The 23,108-nt window shown below is 44.6% G+C and overlaps 1 protein-coding gene across 2 annotated transcripts in view; it reads right to left on the bottom strand.

The window, feature by feature from the left end:
• Positions 1-2,663: 2,663 nt before the first annotated feature.
• Positions 2,664-23,108, bottom strand: part of LOC115081395 (testis-specific serine/threonine-protein kinase 5-like) — a 101,792-nt gene continuing 81,347 nt past the window's right edge. The window contains exons 7-9 of one of the 2 annotated variants that reach the window (XM_029585848.1): positions 21,491-21,670; positions 8,174-8,569; positions 2,664-3,204 (exon numbers count right to left, since the gene is read on the bottom strand). In XM_029585848.1, the coding sequence (XP_029441708.1) occupies positions 3,116-3,204; positions 8,174-8,569; positions 21,491-21,670 (665 nt within the window). In that variant the 3' untranslated portion in view covers positions 2,664-3,115. Of the gene's footprint in view, positions 3,205-7,931; positions 8,570-21,490; positions 21,671-23,108 lie in introns of those variants that run through there. The other variant, XM_029585847.1, reaches the window with a different exon arrangement.

Below are 23,108 nucleotides of genomic sequence, written 5' to 3' on the forward strand. Positions count from 1 at the left end.
TTTAGTGGATACGCGCGGCTCCGCGCGTATCTACTAAAATCCCGCGTACTTTTGTTTGCGCCTGGAGCGCCAACAAAAGTACGCCAACGCGCCTTGTTTGAAAATCTACCCCATACTGGGGACAAGCCAAGGGTCGGGGCAGGCAAGAGTGGTCAGGTGTTAGGCAAGAGGTCAGTACCAGGAGATCAGGCCAAAGGTGGACAAAGACATATACACACATTGGACGAGATTAGGAGGGAAAGACAAAACTGGACAAGATGACAAGGCAAGATGGGTAAGGCAAGGCTGGACATAGGAACACCAGATCACAGGAACAGAGAAACACCAAAATACAGGAACAGCTAAATGCAGAAGTAACATGCACGGCACCAAGGCAAGAGACCCATTGCTGTGGTGCAGATGTATCATCCTGGGAATTCTTATATAGGCAGAGTTGCTATTGTCATCAACGGGTGCAGCGGGGATTTTTCCCGCTGTAGGCCCTTTAAGTCTTGGTGCGCGCAGGAAGGCCTAGGGAAGACGGTGGCGACTGGGTGCCGCACCTCTCTTTCAGCATTGTTCATCCATTGGCGACGTCCCTGCCACAGAAAGAGGCCGGCGGTGTCTGGAGTGAGTGCAGTGGGCCATCAAACGTAACGTGATATGTACACGGTACAGTTCCATGTAATCAGTTGTATATTAGCAAGCCATCTTGCTCAGTATGGCTACGAATCCAGGAACGTCTGATCTGCCTTCACTAGAAGGAGGCAGAAATTCTGTTGGTATCCCTCTGGATTGATGATCGTCATAAGAGAGAGGATTTATTTATTTTTATTTATACAATTTTTATATACCGTTGCACAGAACGAGTTCTATCTCCACGGTTTATAACAGACAATTTAAAAACACAAGGAAAGAAAGAAAAATAACAATACATCGTAAAACTCCATGCATAAACTTCTATAAAAACTATCTAAAAATAAAATTAATAAAAACCTGGCTTATGCTTCAGTGACTTCAGGACTAAAATTAACATTAAAATTAGATAAGAACAGACTAAAAATAGATCAGATAGAAAACCTGGCTCATGCTTCAGTGACCGTTTCAAATGCCTGTTTAAAAAGCCATGTCTTTAGATCTTTCCTGAACCTCTTCAAATTTTGTTGTAGCCGTAGTTCTTGTGGCAATTTGTTCCAAAGGATTTGGCATTCACTATTCCAGAGAATCCGTAAAGATGCAAGAGAGGAGGAGAGTTTTCCACAATTTCTTTTACAAAGAGTAGAAATTCATTTACCAATAGTATACAATAGCGCCATATGAATGTAAATAGAGTGGTCCAGCATTTTATTAACATCTTACGATTGGGGGGTTTTCCCAAATATCTGTGACATTTATTTGATCAAAACTATGATTGGTGGGAAGAGATTGAAATGCCAGAAAGTGTTTGTGTAGCAGCTATTTTGAATAATGTTTGAGACTGTGGTTTGGTATGATGTGCAACTGTTTGCTTAGTTTTTTAGGTAGGATTTTAGAAAATCGCTGTAACGTATGGCATTGTGGATGTTTTAAGCACTAATCGAATGCCCCTTGATGCAGACGTTAGACACACTGAAACGACGCAGTGTTGGGCAGTTACTGCATGCCTTGACGGCTTTAACATCAAGGCACTTGTGCTCAGTTTGGAAGAGAGTGCATGTCTCTGCTTTTCAGCATATTACTCTGTGATCCATGACCAGTGAAGATTTTGGATAATTCAATCGTAGGTATGCATATCTGAGAGATTAGTCTGAACCTCGAGGGATTTTTTAATCATAATCTTTTTATTAATCATTTTAACAACACAACATAATAAAAATATGAAAGATAGGTCTCGTCAGTATACAATAAACTAGGACAAGTAACTATATCTGAAACCCCCCAAACTCACCCATCCCTTGTGTCCATCACTTAGTCCAAACTCACGTTCCAGATCTGGTATCGACCTCTTCCTACATCGATTTTACCAATCCTGCTCGGTTAACGGAAGGTAAAAAGTTCTTTTTCACTGCAGGTGGTAGTGAAGACCTGAACACCTTCCAAATAGTAAAAACGTTCCTCTCATAGGATGGGGCTTTTAATGCTTTAGAATTATAATTCATACATTGGAAAGCAACCATCCTAGATTTCCAGGACAAAGACTGAGCTTTGATTTTTTTTAAGTGCAATTGAAAATAATAATAATAATAAAAAAAAAAATATATATATATATACACTCACATGTTCATGCCACAAAGTAACCAGTGGAATCCAGTTTTTCTGGTATGTGATGATGAGGAGTTGTGTAAAAGCAAACTATCGCCAGCTTATTCATTAAGAAACCTTTTAGGTTTCCTTTAGTTTTTTCTGTTCTTAATAGTTGGATTGTTGTGGGTGCTTCAGTTTTTGAATTGAGTGTGTTTAACTTTGTACCATGTAGAGGTTGTGGCAGCGTTTGTTCACTTCATTGACACATACAATTTGACCCGGGGTGCCTAAACGTCTGCATATACAACCACATTTCCCCAGTTACTCCCTTTTATGATATTTGGAGGGCTTAGCAGCAGCTCTTACTTGGTTGGTAAGGAAGAGAAATGCGCAGAGAATGGCAGAGTAACAATGTCTTTATTGAAGACTGGTTTTGAAAGGTTAATTCACTGTACAGTCTATTCCCTTTTCCCCCATATATCCAGTTACAACATTTCTTCAGAAACTTAACACATCTTGAAATTACATGTGCAAGAGGAGGGAACATAATGCGAGGTCAAGCTCATCTCTTATGACGTCCTCATGCCTGCTGTTAATGACTCTAGACAGAGTAAATCTGAGCAAGGACATTGGATGGTCAGAGACTTGGAAGAGAGAATCAACAAATCTTCCCTCTGCATTTCCATCCGGACCCACAGTACAAAATGCTATAACTGGACCTCTTAACGCCAGTTCACATGCGGGAGATCAGGCCAGGAGTTGGGGAGAGAGGATGTCGCACTGTAGGCGGTGGACAAACATTCTGGGAAGCAGTGTTTGAAAACCATCGAGGACACAGCAGGATCCCCTCTTCCATTTCGGTTCTCACGAGCGGCGATGGGGCCGTCTACCTCATGGTAAAAATCACATTCAGTCACCCGTCCTTCTGGCTTCTAGATTCTCTATAGCAGCAAGCTGGAAAAATGCAGTCCCTTCTGATCTGTCCACAGGGCTCAGCAAGACCTGCCACACATTACAAGCAGTTACCACCTTTTACATTTCTGGTAGACATGCATTGGTTGTAAACCAAATAATTTACCGGCAGTCAAACGAAAATCACACTATAACTAGACACCGCCCTCTGCAGCAGTTTGTACCTCCCATGCATATGATGATAAAGCACAGCAGAATGGTCATTCAGTATTTATAGTGCATGCTGTACTGTATCTACTAAACCGATGGCAAATAACTTGTTATAAATCTCAATCCAGTCATTGTTTTGGATGCTAATGGCCCCAGTTATGGAAAATCTTTCAGCACAGTTGTCCTCTTTAGTAGCTTAAGGCCTCTTTGTATTTTTTTCTATTATTTATGTGTACGGTAAATCCTCTGTGAGGATGGGCGCCCTGTACTCCAAAAGTGATGTGACAAAGGTCTTATTCAATGGAGGAAGGATATCCTCATTCTCGCCTTCTACCTCACCATTTAATGCATGCCAACATGGCTACCTACTTGTCCAATTCATTCCCAGTTTGTTGTCAATTAATTTCCCCAAATCTTTTTCTGGTTAGTACTTTGAATGGAGTATTTCTTCTTTCAAAGAATATTGCAGCTGCCTATTCTTGCACCCCACATGCACATTAAATCTCCTTTGCCCATGGTATCTTCCTCTCTCTAACCTCTGCATGTCCTGCGGTGTATTTACAGGGTGATATGGTGCGAGCATTGTCTTTTATGACTCTTTGCGGTTTGCTCACAACAGGCTCAATTATGCCCAAATTCAGCTATTAGAAGACAAAATCTGGACCCGACGTATTTGATGGCCACGGTCATTAAGAATGTTGCCGTCCTACTAAAGAGATCTAATGGGATCTGCATTACTTCTAAGGTGGATATCACAGAAGGTATTACTGGCCTCCCTTGTCATTATCCTTTTCATGCTGAGAAAAGAGTTGTAGAAGGAATGGTGTCGGTACCCAAGAAAACAATGCTATTTTGCAAGTTGGGACATTTTTCTTGATCAAAGATCTGTATAGTCCTTGCATTGTGCCTATAAAAGTTATCAGAGCCTGAGCAGAATCCCGTCTCTGGAAACGGACCTAAATCCCTTTTGGGAGATGCAAACAACTTCACAGTGCCAGATACCTCTTTATGTGTTTTATTTATTTCGCTTCTCATACAGTGCCTCGCAATGTCATTACAAAATCGTAAAAATGCTATAAAATATAGCCCATTGGTAAAGTTTTAAACAAAGCTGATCAAAAGTAAAATTCTTGAAATATCAGCAAGGCTCCATCCTTGGCAGCTGCAGTCAGTCTAGGCCAAGACTATTCACGCCAGTCCTTGCACAGCTGCAACCAGGTCTGATGATCTTAAGATGGACAAACAGGTGGATAAAGCGATGGTAAAAGCCAGAAAGCTGCTTGGCTGCACAGGGAGAGGAAGGGTCAGCAGAAAAAGGGAGGTGACACTGCCCCTGTATAGGTCCCTGGTGCGACCTCACTTGGGATACTGAGTACAATTCTGGAGACCCCACCTTCAGAAGGATAGAAACAGGATGGAGTCGCTCCAGAGAGAGGCTGCTGAAATGGTCAGTGGTCTTTGTTCTAAAGCAGATGGGGATAGACTTAAAGATCTAAACATGGACACCCTGGAGGAGAGGGGAGATAGGATAAAGACATTTAAATATCTCAAAGGTTTCCATGCACATGGGGTGAGCCTTTTTCAATGGAAAGGAGGCTGTAGAACGAGGGGTTATGAGATGAAGGTGACAGGGGGTAGACAGGAGTAATCTTAGGAAATATTTATTTACAGAGAGGGCGGTGGATGTGTGGAACAGGCTCCCAGTACAAGTGGTGGGAACAAAAATAACATCTGAATTCAAGAAAGCATGGGATAGATACAAGGAATCTTTAAGGAAGTGATGAGAATTACAGTACAAGGTTGAATTCATTGGACGGAGGGGCAGACTGGATGGGCCATATGGTCTTTTTCTGCCATCAAGTTTCTATGAGTGTTAGGACAACCAGAATATGCAAATTGATTCTTATATTACATGTATGCAGATCTATCTGATGAATATTTATTGTGAATATCCTGAAAACCAGCTTTTGAATTGTATGCCCCCCCCGTCCTGACTGTGCAGTGACCAAACTTTCAGACCCTATCACTCATTTACCTACCAAGTTCTTATTACATCTCTCTCATTTCACCTCTGACCTTGCAGATACTCTTAGCAGAACTCACACAACTCAAGATATCACTGCCAAGGACTATACCATGTACGTTTCCTTTCATCACACATGCACTGTTCCATCACAACAAGCAAAATAAACATCCTCTTCTTGGACAAACAACATTACACACACAGCAGGGACACTTCAGTTCCTCCACCAGAGCTAATGACATCTAAGACACAATTCACACAGTATCTTCACAGCATGAACCAAAGGGCAGTTTCTTCTTTTACTCGTCCTCCACCTCTCTTCTATCAGCAGGGTTTGAGCCTCTCAATCAAACAAGGCAGTAGTAACAGGAATGCATGGGAGTGGTCTTCTCTTCAGCCTCTGTTTTTACCAAGACCTTCAAGATTAAAAAAAAAAAAGGCAAAACATTTAGAACATGATCTTCTGACTTCCACTCATTCCTCAGGAAGAATATGCTTTCAAAGTCTTCAGTTTTGGACCATGGTAACGTCAAATCCAAATTACTGAGTCAGCAAATGGAGTCTCTTACCAGTGCCAGTTTGCTTAGTTAAGACTTCTCTCAGCCTTCAAGGTTTAGTCCTCAGGCAAAGGTAGAAAATAGCTAAAAGCCACCTTGTACAACCATTAACACCTTGCCTTGCGATAAATGGCAACAACATGGACGTGGTTTTAGACAATGAAACTTCAAACTCTTGAGATGGAAGTTTCTCTCAGTAACAGCCCAGCATTGCTCTTCAACTTGGCTCTGAAGATGATGGAATTGAGGCAAGGCCAGAAGGCCCTAACCATTATCCCCTGTCATGACACAAGAAGCAGAAGAGATAAAACGTCAAAAGATTGAGTGCACCTAGTTCACAAACAGGAAAGAGAAGGCATTGGGAATGGCACTTACTCTGCAGTCCCATCTAGAGGATTCGTGGCCGTCTGTAATCCCTTAAAATAAGGAGGTCATGAGGAGGCCCATGAGCCAGCATCCAGCGGCAGGAAGAGGGGAGGGGGGGCAGCATGGGTGCCATCATCCAGCCTCCACTACCAGTACACACACCCCACACATCCAAAAAATAACATTTTAATTTTTTTTGATTTGGGGGAAGAGGTAAATACAAACTTTAACAAATACAAAGAATGTTTTGAATTCAATATTTGGCATCGGTTGGTTTTTCTTGTGAGAAGTGTGTGCTGAGTGTGGGATAGGGGGTTGAAAATGCAGAGAAGGCATGTATAGGCCAGGGATTATATGGCAGGTGACCTGTGTCTACATGGGAGTGAGGTTCAATGGGAAGGAACCATGAGACAAGGTAAGGCAGGGTGACGATGTAGAGTTGGGAGGGAGAAAGTTAGGCAGGTGCACAAGTTTAGAGAAGATCTGAGGGAGAGTGGGCAGAGGGTAAAGACAGTACTGGAGGATTGGTGAAGATAGTGGGTGACAGACTAAAGAAAGAAGTGTAAAGAGGGAGGCTGGTGTGAGATCATCAGTAGAAGAGGAGGAGATGTGAGAGGAAAGTCTGAGTAGGGAGAGGCAAATTGAGTTAATGGGGAGAAGAAAGAAGGAGAGGAGTCGAAGTGTTGGTGGAGGGTGAGAGAGAAATAAGTGGAAGGGGACATGAAAAGGAGACAGCAAAAGGGAAAAGAGAGGAGAAAGACGGTAGTTATGTGGGAGCATTTTGGAATGGGGAAAAGGCAGGGAAATGTCAGAGGTGAAGGATGGGGGAAGAAAAGGAAATCCGCAGCTGGACGGGCAGACCACACTGGGAAACTAAACAAAGGCCTAGAATAGAAGAGAAATCCTGTAATCCAACAAAAGGTGGGAAAATCAGAAAGATGGGGATTTAGGATGGGAGAAATTAGTCATGATGACACCAAAGGAGAATTAGCGAGTAAAGTATGTGGAAAACATTTCAAGGCTCCAAAAACATCCTCTGGAAATAACTGTAGCGATGTGGCCAAGGCAGCCCCGCTGAGCTTCAGGAAGGTGTAAATAAATACGCGCACTGCAAATCCTGCCCCAAAGAGCAGAAACTGGGCAGACATTCTCAGAGAAAGGGTGTATATCGAGAACCTATGGAGGCCAGGCCTTCTTCATGTCTTAAATATTTTGGGACAATGCAAAGTCAGTAATAATACAGTTGAAGACTCGTGCTATCCATGTGTCTGTGGACGTTCACTCCAGCTGTGGCCACAAGATGGCAGTATCCTGTAATAGACATTAACGACACATCTGGAAGAAAAAAAGCCAAGTATTCTTTCCCAAGTTTGAAGATATTTGCCCATCTCTCAAAATATTCTACTATTTGCCCCCTTCAGGGCCTTTGAGATCTAGAAAACTCAACTACTTCTTTGTTCATTATCTCTTGCTTCTTATAACCAATGGCAGTTCTATAATAGGGAAAAGACAGATGAAAGGAGAATTGGGGAGACTTGGACTCTCTCTACTGTAGGATACAGTTTAGGCGGAACCTCAGAACTCCAAGGCCAAACTGGACTATAGGGCCCCCCCCCCCCCCACCAAAATGTTTTCTATTTTTGGAGGATATACATCTTTATTTAGTTTTAATATATATCATTTGTAGATTTGATGAGTTTTAAGCCAGTGTTGGGAATAGAAAAGAAAGATTAGCATTTCTTCAACCAGTCTGAGCTGGGACGTATGTCGTGGTGGGCTAAGACTGCTGTCGGCCACGTTCAGTGGATGAGATGCTGAGCATGGGGCTTGGGGGTCATGGAGGAGGTGAACAGCGGGATGATATGTTCAATGAGGCTACAGTTGTCGACTCGAACTTTCTCACCCTTTAACTTCGATGCTGGGTAGGAATTGGAAGAGTAGGGCGAGTCAGGCTTCCGGAAATTTGGCAGGTTGTGGAATGGCTTCAGCCATGGGATGGGACTGGACTGGTACTGGAAAAAAGTCTGCAGCCAAGGCGCACTTCTGCTGTGGCTGTCCTCCAGTTGACATGGTGATGGAAGGTAGAGACGACATCTGGTTGAGGCCCCCGACCTGTTGGGAGGATAATCTGATTTCTTTGACATCTGTACTTTGGTGTGCATGGCGTCCATGGAAGCAGATGTGTGAGACGGGTGTATGATTTTTGTTTGTGGTGGTGGCGGCAGAAGTGGGGCACTCTCCATGATTTTTGGCATTCCCTCCTTCTGGGATCCAGCTGTATCCAATACTTTGTTCTTACCTGCAATACAAAGTTCAGTCAGCTGTATACGTCAGTGGCCAAAAGCTCTGCCCTAGGACCTTTGAAGAAGCACATGGATAAGAGTTAAGGATTAGGTAAAATACTCAATGTGCTTTATGTGCATATTTTAGCTTTTGCAATTTGTGTTTCTCTCAGATTTTTATGTTCTGTCAAATTTTCACAGCAGTGTGTGTACAACATAGTGCTCTATATAGCTGTACTCTCTAAAATCCCAGACTCTGTACTCTTTATTTTCTTAACCATGGCAGAGAGTTGGATGGATTAGCGAGGGCTCGAGTAACTCCTTAAGCACAGCAGAGTACAGGATGGACTGATCTGTATAATGGTGCTCACTACAGTCCATGCTTAACCACAATAACTATTTTTAGTTTCCTTTTTATAAATTAGAAGTTTGGAAGGCAAACCCTTTTCTGTTTCCTATGTGATGACCTGGTCTCTATCATATACTGTTCCTGAACATACGCAGATCAGTCCAGGCCAGTGGGTTTATGCATCCCCACCAGCAGATGGAGACAGAGAACAAAACTTTCAGGTACTGCTACATAACCGAGAGCGCCACCTGCAGTCCCTCAGTATTTCTCTGTCTCCAGCAGATGGGAGAGGTGCAGACCTGCATTCCTGACTGATCTGGAGTTGGAAATTTGGGAGCTGCTCCTCGAGGTGCCAGGTTCTTTAGTGGGCCAACCCTCAAGTTGAGCCGGGCAAACGAGGGGTTGATTACCCTTGGCTGTAGATGCCCATGGATTCCGGGGCCCCTGATAGCCAGGGGACTGGCTCCCTTGTACCCCCAGGTCCCCGTCTCTCCGCCACTGGCACCCTCAGGGAAGTATCTCTTTAAGGGTCTTTCTTCTTTTGAATGTTTTTTTCCGATAGTAAAGCTTTTGTTAAAAAAAAAAAAAAAAAAAAAGTCAGATTGTTTTTCCTTTGGTTTGTTTGCGGGGGACCTGCCAGGAGAGTCGGCCTGTGGTGCAGGACCGGGGTGGATGACTTGCTGTGAGTGCAGACTTGCCAGCTGTGCTGGCCAGGATTCTGCGGCGGGGGTGGGGGTGTGGCTTTCTGACTGGGCCTGATTGAACCAGCATGCCGCGGTTGTCTTTGATTTGGGTGCTTGGGGCCATTTTTTAATCGCCTGTCACTGCCTGCCTTCGCTCTGACCGTGTGCTTTAGAGGGCTTCCCCGGTAGAGATTCCCCTTGTGGCCGGCTGTGATTTCAGGCCATTTGGAGTCCTTTTCGTGCGCTTGTGCTTTCTGCTGCTGTCGACCTCTGCTCAACAACATGGCCTAGATGTTAGGCATGTGGTGTGGCCTTCCCGGAGCAGCATCGTTTTCTGCATAGTGATGGGGGATTTGGGGGGAACCACTGGGAGAGGCCCTGTAGGGCCTGCGGTGCCTGGTCTGCCCACCTCTCTCTCCTTTCCCTGTGCACTGTCTGTGCTTCGGGGGGAGGGTCCCTCCGTTAACAGTCCGAAGCCCCAGAGGCCCCCCTCGATCCACGGGGCCTGCAGTGGGGTTCCCTGCCACTGCGGTTCCCGAGGGGATCACAGCCAGGGGGTTCCAACCACTGGGGGGTCTGGTGACTCTCCTCCGCTTTTTTCTCCTTCAGTGCAGGGGTGTGAGGCTGGCATTGAGGAAGGGGCAGCCTCCGAGCCCACAAGCCCTGAGGGAGTTCCGGAGGGCCTGGAGAGCTTTCCTCCAGAATTTGTTTTGCTGATGCATGAAGCCTTCCTGGCAAGGAAGACAGCTAAGTGGAGGTCAACGGAGAGGCCTCCTGGGTCCTCCAAGAGACCTCTGTAGCCTGCAGGGGTGGTGTTGGTATGACCAGAGTGGCATCGCAGAGTGTGAGCTGTGCGTACGGATCCATCCCCGAGAGATCTGGAGGAATCTGATGACCTGCAAGAAGAGGGGACACAGCTACGGAGCTTGAGGGGGACCTGGATGCGGACCAGGCTTGGATGGGAGCAAGGAAGAGCTGGACCTCGCGGATGTGGCCAGCGCAGAGGGGGATGACCCCCGGGTGGTGCGCTTGTTTAAGAAGGAAGAGCTCAGGCCACTTATTCCTCAGGTCTTGGAGAAACTGGGTGTCAAGCTGAGTCAGGAGGAGTTAGACAGTGGAGGCATTAACCCAGTACTTGAGGGTCTGTGGGGTCTCCCCAGTGACTTTCCCATTCTGAAGAAGATCCAGAAGCTCATTAATCAGGAATGGGACTCCCTTGAAGCGGGCTTGAAGGTTGGAAGGGCCATGGCTAAGCTGTATCCCCTGTTGGAGGAGTACTTGAATCGCCTTAAAACGCTTAAGGTCGATGCGGCGGTTTCTCCGGTGAGCAAAAAGACTACAATTCCGGTGGCGGGGGGCATCTGCCCTCAAGGATATCCAGGATCATAAGCTGGAAGTTCAATTGAAATGCATGTTTGAGGTGTAGGCGTTGAGTTTCCAGGCAGCGATGAGCAATACTATGATGGAGCGTGCTTGTTTGTGCTGGATCCAGAAGCTGCGAGAGCAGGCATCTCTGGGTGTGCTATCCCCCTCACAAGCAGCCCATCTGGAGGCAGGGGTGGCTTATGTGGTGGATGCCTTATATGATTTGGTGTGCACCACAGTTAGAAGTATGGTTTCAGTGGTGGCAGCTCTTATGGTTGCGCAATTGGTAAGCGGACATGTGGTCTAAGATGCAGTGTGTAATCTCCCCTTTAAGGGGAAGCTTCATTTTAGGGAGGACCAGGACCAGCTCATGAAGTCCCTGGGTGAAACTAAGGACAATCGCCTACTGGAAGATAAGAGTGTCAAGAAGAGCTTTTCTGCTCGTACTCATTTTCGTGAATCAAGGAGGTTTCGGGTCAGTAGTGGCTCCCCTTCTGCGGGACAAAAGCAATCGTCAAATCATCAGCGTTCCTTTCAAGGGGTTGGCTGGTCCTCCAGAGGCGGCTCTGGGTAGGGAGCCGGAACCGGTAAATCTCCCCAATGAGGCCACGGGTGCCCACTCCTCGTTGGTGGTGGTAGGGGCCAGGTTGTCCCATTTTTTCGAGGAGTGGGTCAAGATTACCTCAGACCAGTGGGTTCTGGAGGTGGTACGAGATGGTTACATCTTAGAATTTTCTCGCCAGCTCAGTGATGCCTTCCTGGAGCCTCATTGTTCTTCTCGAGGCAAACGAGTTGTGGTAGAAGGAACTTTGTGCAGGTTGCTAAGCTTGGAAGCTATCCTTCTGGTTTTCCTGGCCAAGCAGGAGCAGGGAAGGAATTCCTTCTACTTTGTGGTGCCGAAAAAGGAGGGCACCTTCCATCCTATCTTGGACCTACAGAAGGTGAACTTGAACTTGCAGATACCACGATTCCGGATGGAGACTCTGCATAAAGTGGTTGCGGCTGTACGCAAGGGCGAGTTCCTGGCATCCTTGGATCTCACCGAGGCTTATCTGCATATCCCTACATGAAAAGAATACCAGCGGTTTCTGCGGTTCAAGGTGCTGGGTCTGCATTTTCAGTTTCAGGCTTTTCCCTTCAGGCTGACTATGGCTCCTCAAACCTTCACGAAAGTGATGATGGTGGTAGCGGTAGCCTTGAAACGGGAAGGGATGTTGGTACACCCATACCTGGACGATTGGCTCATCCAGGCGAAGATGGAGGAGGAGTGCGATCATTTAGTGCAGCGAGTGAGACACTCTGGTTTGGGTGATCAGTGTGGCAAAAAGCCATCTGGTTCCCTCAATCTCTCAAATATTTGGGAGCCCACTTTGATACCCTGTAGGGCAAGGTCTTTCTGACAGCAGACAGAGTGGTGAAATTGCAGGCGCAAGTTGTCCATTTGCTGCATATTCCAGTCCCAAGAGTCTGGGATTACCTGCAGATCCCGGGGTCCATGGTATCGACGTTGGACCTGGTTCCGTGGGCGATTGCGCACATGCGACCGCTATAGAGGGCATTGTTGTCTTGCTGGAATCCAACATTGGAGGAGTATTATGTCTCCCTGCCCCTGATGCAGGAGGCAGGTCCAGTCTGGTGTGGTGGTTGTCTCGGCCCAATTTGGACAAGGGCATGCCTCTCGAAGTGCCGGATTGGGTGGTGATGACCACGGATGCCAGCCTCAAAGGCTGGAGAGCAGTGTGCATGGGATGCTTGGCCCAGGGTCTCTGGTCAATGGCAGAGAAGACTTGGTCTATTAATCGTCTGGAAATGAGGGAAGTGCACAGGCTTTGGAGGTGTTCCTGTTCCTGGTTCAGGATCGAATGGTATGAGTGTTTTCAGACAATGTGATGATGATGGTGTACATCAACCGCCAAGGAGGAACAAGGAGTCACGCTGTGGCTCAGAAAGCTCAACTGTTGTTTGCGTGGGTGGAAAGTCACCTTGAAGGGATTGCGGCCTCTAATGTGACGGGAGTAGACAATGTGCAGGCAGATTTCTTAAGTCAACAACAACTAGATCCAGGGGAGTGGGAACTGTCCCTAGAAGCCTGGAACCACATTTGTGCCAGATGGGGGGGTGGGGGAGTTCCTCAGCTGGATCTCATGGTGACGGGGTCCAACTCGTTACGGTTCTTCAGTTAAAGACGAGAAGTTGGCTCGGTGGGCCTAGATGCTCTAGTATGTCATTGGCCGACTGGGATTCTCCTTTGTGTTCCCTCTGTGGGACTGGGTCTTTCGGGTTCCCGTCCGGTGTAGGGTGGCTTGGGTACATCCCACTTGTCTGGACTGATCTGGGTATGTTCAGGAAAGGAAAATTGGTTCTTACCTGCTAATTTTCATTCCTGTAATACCACAGATCAGTCCAGAGACCCGCTCCGGTTTTGGGGCCGAAAGACTGATTTTCCTGGTGTTCATAATTACAGTGTTGCATTAGCCTTATCAGATGCAGCAGTTAAGTTCATTTGTTAGACAGTTAACAGGGCCTAAGGGTCTTGGTTGGTTTTGGTGGGTTTTTTTTGGTGGATCTCCACTTTAGTGGATTCCAGCCCCGGATGTTTTTGTAGTTCGCCCAGCAAGAGAAGAGTTGCTTAATCTTGGCTTGGGTACAGGTCAATACTGAGGGACTGCAGGTGGCGCACTCGGTTATGTAGCAGTGCCTTAAAGTTTTGTTCTCTGTCGCCATCTGCTGGTAGGGATGCAAAACCCACTGATCTGGACTGATCTGTGGTACTACAGGAATGAATATTAGCCGGTAAGAACCAATTTTCCTTTTTTTTTTTTTTTTTAAATATTCAGTGATTGTTGGCAGATCTTAGACCTTTACGTCATCCCAGTCTGTGCAGTTGCTTATATCTGCTATGTCACCATGAAACCCCAAGGTGATCTTCGGTCCTTACCGCTGCCCTTCTCTTGTCCTCTGTATCTGTCCCAAGCATGTTCGCAGGCTCAGATTTAGACATAGGAAAACATAGGCAACTACTTCCAGCACCAAAGTTTCGAAGGGGTCAGCGTGCCGCCGCTGCCGCCTCACCACCGATGCAGGCCTGCTACCCCCTCCGTGCCAGCGCTGGCGCCAACCCCAGCCCTGCAGTAGCAGTGGCTTCAACATAGGAATTCAGCCTGGGGTCTGAGAGCCCTGCGGTGTCGTCGTTCCCCCCCCCCCCCCTTGCACAGGTTTCCATAGTAACAGGAAGCCCACCCTGGGGGGAGGGGTGGGGCGCCACAGAACTTCCTAGGTCCCACCCTGAATTTCTTTGTTGAAGCTCCTGCGGCTGCAAGGTTGGCGCCAGTATGGAAAACAGAGGTAGCAACTCCAAGGTGGGGGGGGGGGAGGGGGAGGGATCTGGATAAGGGTGGGCGACCCCCACCCAACTGCCTATGGGTGCCCACATAGTAAAGCCAACCCTGATACCATTCATCTGGCAGGCATGCAGTAAAAAAAAAAAAAATATATATATATATATATATATCTCCTTCAACGTCCTATCATGGCGCTTGCCTTCTTCTATGGAAGATTGTAGCTTCCTGTGCTAGTTACAGGTTTCTATCCTATCTCCCCCTTTCCTTCTATCTTCCAGTGACTACACTGAGCATTCCTTAAGCCTCCCTTTGCAGAGTTTATGTCGCAGGCCTTTTACCATCTTAATGGCTCTTCTCTGAACTGTTTCTATCCTCTCCTGACGGTGCTTTGAAGTTTTGGCCTCCAGAACTGAAAATGGTACTCGAGGAGGGGTTTCACGAGTGGAATATTTACCTCCTCCTTCCTGCCGGTGAGATTTCTCTCTGTGCCTGCTTTCCCTGCCCCTTTATTTCACTGACCTTAAATTACGAATTGAGCAGCTGTGCCGTATCACTTATTTCATTAAAACGTAGGACTTGCCCTGCTGGGTCAGGCCGAGGGGTTCATCAAGCCCAGCGTCCTGTTTCCAGCAGGGGCCAGTCCAAGTCCACAAGTATCTTTCAGAGTCCCAAATAGTGCATAGATCCCATGCTGCTAGCAAGTCTGCCTGGTTCATAACGCTTCATGGCCTTTCCCTCCAGGAACTTGCCCCTAATGGTTTTTAAACCCAGCTACGCTAACTGACATTACCACATCCTCTGAAAACGAATTCCTGAGCTTAATTGTGAAAAAATATTTTCTCCAATGTTTTAGCGTGCTACTTAGTAACATGATGGAGCGATTAACGTTTACTCGTTCCACTCCACTCATTATTTTAAAGACCTCTATCATATCCCCCCTCAGCCGTCTCTTCTCCAAGCTGAAAAGTCCTAACCTCTCTAGTCTTTCCTCATAGGGGAGCTGTTCCATTCCCCTTATCATTTTGGTCGCCCTTCTCTGTACCTTTTCTAATTCTGCTAAATCTTTCTTGAGATGCGGTGACCAGAACTGCACGCAATACTCAAGAAGAGGTTGTACCATGGAGTGATACAGAGACATTATGATATTCTCTGTTTTATTCTCCATTCCTTTCCTAATAATCCCCAGCATTCTGTTTGTGTATGATATATGAACACAAGATGAGGATGCACCATGGAGTGATACAGAGACATTATGATATTCTCTGTTTTATTCTCCATTCCTTTCCTAATAATCCCCAGCATTCTGTTTGTGTATGATATATGAACACAAGATGAGGTCACACCATGGAGTGATACAGAGGCATTATGATATTCTCTGTTGTATTCTCCATTCCTTCCCTAATAATCCCCAGCATTCTGTTTGTGTATGATATATGAACACAAGATGAGGATGCACCATGGAGTGATACAGAGGCATTATGATATTCTCTGTTTTATTCTCCATTCCTTTCCTAATAATCCCCAGCATTCTGTTTGTGTATGATATATGAACACAAGATGAGGATGCACCATGGAGTGATACAGAGGCATTAGGATATTCTCTGTTTTATTCTCCATTCCTTTCCTAATAATCCCCAGCATTCTGTTTGTGTATGATATATGAACACAAGATGAGGATGCACCATGGAGTGATACAGAGGCATTAGGATATTCTCTGTTTTATTCTCCATTCCTTTCCTAATAATCCCCAGCATTCTGTTTGTGTATGATATATGAACACAAGATGAGGATGCACCATGGAGTGATACAGAGACATTATGATATTCTCTGTTTTATTCTCCATTCGTTTCCTAATAATCCCCAGCATTCTGTTTGTGTATGATATATGAACACAAGATGAGGATGCACCATGGAGTGATACAGAGGCAGTATGATATTCTCTGTTTTATTCTCCATTCCTTCCCTAATAATCCCCAGCATTCTGTTTGTGTATGATATATGAACACAAGATGAGGTCACACCATGGAGTGATACAGAGACATTATGATATTCTCTGTTTTATTCTCTATTCCTTTCCTAATAATCCCCAGCATTCTGTTTGTGTATGATATATGAACACAAGATGAGGTCACACCATGGAGTGATACAGAGACATTATGATATTCTCTGTTTTATTCTCCATTCCTTTCCTAATAATGCCCAGCATTCTGTTTGTGTATGATATATGAACACAAGATGAGGATGCACCATGGAGTGATACAGAGACATTATGATATTCTCTGTTTTATTCTCCATTCCTTTCATCATAATCCCCAGCATTCTGTTTGTGTATGATATATGAACACAAGATGAGGTTGTACCATGGAGTGATACAGAGACATTATGATATTCTCTGTTTTATTCTCCATCCCTTTCCTAATAATTCCCAGCATTCTGTTTGTGTATGATATATGAACACAAGATGAGGTCACACCATGGAGTGATACAGAGACATTATGATATTCTCTGTTTTATTCTCCATTCCTTTCCTGATAATCCCCAGCATTCTGTTTGTGTATGATATATGAACACAAGATGAGGATGCACCATGGAGTGATACAGAGGCATTATGATATTCTCAGTTTTATTCTCCATTCCTTTCCTAATAATCCCCAGCATTCTGTTTGTGTATGATATATGAACACAAGATGAGGATGCACCATGGAGTGATACAGAGACATTATGATATTCTCTGTTTTATTCTCCATTCCTTTCCTAATAATCCCCAGCATTCTGTTTGTGTATGATATATGAACACAAGATGAGGTCGCACCATGGAGTGATACAGAGACATTATGATATTCTCTGTTTTATTCTCCATTCCTTTCCTGATAATCCCCAGCATTCTGTTTGTGTATGATATATGAACACAAGATGAGGAAGCACCACGGAGTGATACAGAGACATTATGATATTCTCTGTTTTATTCTCCATTCCTTTCCTGATAATCCCCAGCATTCTGTTTGTGTATGATATATGAACACAAGATGAGGATGCACCATGGAGTGATACAGAGACATTATGATATTCTCTGTTTTATTCTCCATTCCTTTCCTAATAATCCCCAGCATTCTGTTTGTGTATGATATATGAACACAAGATGAGGATGCACCATGGAGTGATACAGAGACATTATGATATTCTCTGTGTTATTCTCCATTCCTTTCCTAATAATCCCCAGCATTCTGTTTGTGTATGATATATGAACACAAGATGAGGATGCACCATGGAGTGATACAGAGTCATTATGATATTCTCTGTGTTATTCTCCATTCCTTTCCTAATAATCCCCAGCATTCTGTTTGTGTATGATATATGAACACAAGATGAGGTCGCACCATGGAGTGATACAGAGGCATTATGATATTCTCTGTTTTATTCTCCATTCCTTTCCTAATAATCCCCAGCATTCTGTTTGTGTATGATATATGAACACAAGATGAGGATGCACCATGGAGTGATACAGAGGCATTATGATATTTTCTATTTTATTCTCCATTCCTTTCCTAATAATCCCCAGCATTCTGTTTGTGTATGATATATGAACACAAGATGAGGATGCACCATGGAGTGATACAGAGGCATTATGATATTTTCTGTTTTATTCTCCATTCCTTTCCTAATAATCCCCAGCATTCTGTTTGTGTATGATATATGAACACAAGATGAGGATGCACCATGGAGTGATACAGAGACATTATGATATTCTCTGTTTTATTCTCCATTCCTTTCCTAATAACCTCTAGCATTCTGTTTGCTTTTTGACTGCTGCTGCACACTGAGCCGATGATTTTAATGCCTAGATCCATTTCCTAGGTGGTAGCTCCTAATATGGAACCTAACGTTGTGTAACTACAGTTTGGATTATTTTTTCCTATGTGCATCACCTTGCACTTGTCCACATTAAGTTTAATCTGCCATTTGGATGCCCAAGGTTCTCCTGCAATTTCTCACAATCCACTTGAGATTTAACAACTTGAAATAATTTTGTGTTGTCCTCACTTGTTATTCCCTTTTCCAGATCATTCATAAATAAGTTAAAAGGCACTGGTTCCAGTACAATTCCCGGGGCATTTCACTATTTACTCTCCAAATTGAGTATTCATTCCTACTCTGTTTCCTATCTTTTAAGCAGTTCACAATCCACTAACGTACATTGCCTCTTGTCCCATGACTTTTCAATTTCCTGAGGAGTCTCTCATGAGGGATTTTGTCAAATGTGTTCTGAAAATTCACGTTTATGAACCCCTTCAACTAATATAGCATTTTGGTGAGGCAAGATTTTCCCTCGGGTAAATCCATGTTGGCTGTTTCCCATTAACCATGTCTACCTATGTGTTCTGCAATTTTGTTCTTTAGTTTCTACAATTTTTTCCAGCACTGACTTTAGGTTCACAGGTCTATAAGTTACAAATTACTAGTAATATGTCTGCAATTTCATTTTTTTAATTTTTAGAACTCTATAATGTATACCATCCGGTTCAGGTGATTTTCAAGTCTTTAGTTTGACAATTTGCCCTATTATATCTTCTTTCAATATGGAGAGGTTGTGGTGTATCTCCATACTCTTTCTGGCTGCTCAAGTATCCAACCAGGAACAGGGGAAGTTGCAGTACAGCTGCATAGATCTCCCAGCTTTCTTGGTAGATTTAAGAGGATACTTCAACTCACTTGGCTTCCTTTAGCTGACCAGGAGGTACACACCATTGTATTACCTCAGGTCTGTAGATTTTTCTCTTTCTTTAGTTCCTATGGTTCCTTTGCATCTACTCTTCCTAATGCCAATCCTCTCCAATCTTATTCCCTGCTGCAAACCACTACTAACATTGTCTACTGTCCCTACGCTCTACATTTTTCATCTCACCCACCATTCTGTCTTTGCCCTGTCCACTGCGCTTGAGCCTCCAAATTTTCTTCCTCTTAGCCAGCTATCTCCACTCTCCCTACTTCTACTACTACTGTCATTTATAAAGTGCTACTAGACAAAACACAGTGCTATACAGATAAAATAAGAAACAGTTCCTGCTTCACTGAAGCTTAACAGTCAAGAGACAATGAGAAGTATATTTATTGTAGGGATATGTTTAGGAGTTAAAAGCAGCCTCAAAAAGATTAGTTTTTAGACTGGATTCGACTGCGGTCAGAGAGGGGAGTACGAATTCTATTCCAGGCATATGGCACAGCAAGGTGTAAAGCACAGAGCTGGGAACTGGCAGTGGAGAAGAAGGGAACAGATGAGCAACTTGCCTGGTGAATGGAGCTCATGAGAAAAGGTGTAGGGGCAGGGAAGAAATGAAGATAGAGAACGAGGAGCTGCAGAATGAATGTATTAGTATGTGAGTAAGAGAAGCTTGGACTGTATGTGGAAATGGATGGGCAGCCAATGTAGTGGCTTGAGGAGAGGAGTCACATGGTCATAGTGACTTAGGAGGAAGGTGAACCATGCAGCTGAATTCTGAATAAATTGCAGTGGAGAGAGATGGTTCAAGACAGCAGCTCATCCTTATTGCTGTTGTCCCAGTTCCACCTCTGTATTCTGCTCCTCCTGCTGCTCTCAGCTGGGGATATCAATCCCAATCCTCGCCCTTCAAGGCAACTTTAACCCCATTTGTGCATATCAAACCACTACCTTTCCAATCTCTTCCTTTGTCATGTTCCCTGTGGAATGCCCACTCTAGTTCCATTGCTTACCTCTATCTCTCATATTCTCCATCTTCTTGCTTTGACTGAAACTCTGCTTTCCCCTGAGGATTTTGCTTTAGTTGCTGCTCTCTGTTATGGAAGTTATCTTTTCTCCTGTACACGTCACAGAGTATGTCGCGATGGTGCTGGTGTTGGACTGCCACTCTCTTCCTCCTGTAAGTTTCAACCCCTTCTTCCACTTCAATCCCACTCTTTTACCCTTTGAAGCCTACTCAATCCTCCTATTCACCCAGCTACCTCTCCAGGTAGTTGTCATTTATAGACCAGACCCCCCTGATAAAGCCCCTTCCTCTTTTCTTACCAGCTTTGATTCCTGACTTTCATTCTTCCTTCAGCCATCTTCCCCCTTTCCTTATTCTTGGAGACGTTAACGTCTATGTTGATGACCCCTCTGATTCTTATGCCTCAGAATTCTTTGCCATAACCTCCTCGTTTGACCTCCGACTCTGCTTTACTGCCTCTGCTCACAAGCATGGCCACTGCCTTGACTGAGATGTTTCTTCCAACTCTTCTCTTTCAGACTTCACCTCAGTTCTTCCTTTCTTGGGCCATCAATCTGATAACTTTCACATTGAACCATTCTCTCCTACAGCCTCGTCCAATCACCACCAGCACTTTCAGGTTTTCAATATCTTTGTTATACTGAAGGCTACCAGATCTACCTCTCTACCAGAAATCCCTCCAGATGAACTCCACTCATTGGGCAAGTCACTTTTATCTCTGCCTTTCTTCTCCATTGCCAAGTCCCGACTTTGCTTTCCATCTGGCTGCACTGTACATCTGCAGTAGACTTCCTGAGCTGGTGCGTCAGGCTCCCACTCTGCACCTATTTCATACTTACTGCTTTCAGTCCCAGGAAATTTTTTCCATTAACATTTACTATGATGTGAATATGGGGGAGCACTGTTAGCCAGGACAGCGGAACAGACGTTCTCTTCATTTACTTGGCCGTTTTTTCTATTTGCATGGTGCTGAAGGACCAAAATGATTGGTCTTACGTGGAGCTGCCTTTTAAGAACATAAGAAATTGCCATGCTGGGTCAGACCAAGGGTCCATCAAGCCCAGCATCCTGTTTCCAACAGAGGCCAAACCAGGCTACAAGAACCTGGCAATTACCCAAACACTAAGAAGATCCTGTGCTACTGATGCAATTAATAGCAGTGACTCTTCCCTAAGTAAACTTGATTAATAACCGCTAATTTAATCCCTAATGACCACTAGGTGGTGGCAGAAGAGTCTGAAGGCCCCAAAAATAAATAAAATATTTCCCATGTGAAAGCACAGTTATTCTTATTTAGCTTGCACGTAGTCACTGAGCCAAGCAATTGCTGTATCAGCAGCTAAAGCTCATGTGCAACCACTGCCTATAATGTTCAGGGGTAACTGTGAATTCACACCCCAGGCTGCAATAGACCTCTTACATACGGCATTCTTGAGCAGTAAGGAGAACCCGCTACCTCTTTTCAGTTCTTTCTCCTGGCCTTTGCATAGGTCAAACTGGTTTCCTATAGTGTTCAAGGCCTTTTGGAAGCTGACGGAGGAAGTTGGCAGCATCCAGCAGTGGGAGGCCACCTGCTGAAGGTCAAGGCGGGCACTGGGTTTCCACTGCAGAAGACACTGAATCAGTTCCTGGCATTCTGCACAGAGAGGGAGAAAACAGAGCAAAGACAAAGGTCATGAAAGTTCATCCAAGACAACATTCTCCTGGGACTGAAGGTGGTAAACCACTGATACTGACCAGGTAGAAACTGAATGTTTCTTTGTTTTATATGTTCCTGAATTCTAATAATTTGCAAGCCTCTTTGAGCATCATTTGGAAATGTCAGCTCCACATGCACTCATCCATCCATCCATCCCACAGGCTTCTCATATTCACATCCCTGCATGCATATCTCGGGCTTCTCATCTCACATCCATCTATTGCAGAGTCTTCATCCTCTCATCCATCCATCTATCCACCCCCACAGGTTCTTCATTCTCACATCCCTCCATCTGTATCTCAGGCTTCTCATCTCACATCCATCTATTGCATAGAGTCTTCATCCTCTCATCCATCCATTCATCCATCCCACAGGCTCCTCATTCTCACATCCCCCCATTCATATCACAGGTTTCTTATCCTCATATCTCTATATCCATCCTACAGGCTACTTATACTCACATCCCTCCATTCATATCACAGGTTCTTATCCTCATATCTCTATATCCATCCTACAGGCTCTTCATTCTCACAGCCCTCCATTCATATCACAGGTTTCTTATCCTCATATCTCTATATCCATCCTACAGGCTCTTCATTCTCACAGCCCTCCATTCATATCACAGGTTCTTATCCTCATATCTCTATATCCATCCTACAGGCTCTTCATTCTCACATCCCTCCATTCATATCACAGGTTCTTATCCTCATATCTCTATATCCATCCTACAGGCTCTTCATTCTCACATCCCTACATTCATATCACAGACTTCTCATCTCACATCCATCTATTGCAGAGTATTCATCCTCTCATCCATCCATCTATCCATTCATCCATCCCACAGGCTCCTCATTCTCACATCCCCCCATTCATATCACAGGTTTCTTATCCTCATATCTCTATATCCATCCTACAGGCTACTTATACTCACATCCCTCCATTCATATCACAGGTTCTTGTCCTCATATCTCTATATCCATCCTACAGGCTCTTCATTCTCACATCCCTACATTCATATCACAGGTTTCTTATCCTCATATCTTTATATCCATCCCACAGGCTCCTTATACTCACATCCCTCCATTCATATCACAGGCTTCTCAACTCACATACATCTATTGCATAGAGTATTCATCCTCTCATCCATCCATCTATTCATTCATCCATCCCACAGGCTCTTCATTCTCACATCCCTCCATTCATATCATAGGCTTCTTATCCTCATATCTCTACATCCATTCTACAGAGTACTTATACTCACATTCCTCCATTCTTATCCCAGGCTTCTCATCTCACGTGCATCTATTGCATAGTCTTCATCCTCTCATCCATCCATACATTCATCCATCCATCCCACAGACTCTTCACTCTCACA

The sequence above is a fragment of the Rhinatrema bivittatum genome, unplaced genomic scaffold (assembly GCF_901001135.1).
Source record: "Rhinatrema bivittatum unplaced genomic scaffold, aRhiBiv1.1, whole genome shotgun sequence".
NCBI lineage: Eukaryota > Metazoa > Chordata > Amphibia > Gymnophiona > Rhinatrematidae > Rhinatrema > Rhinatrema bivittatum.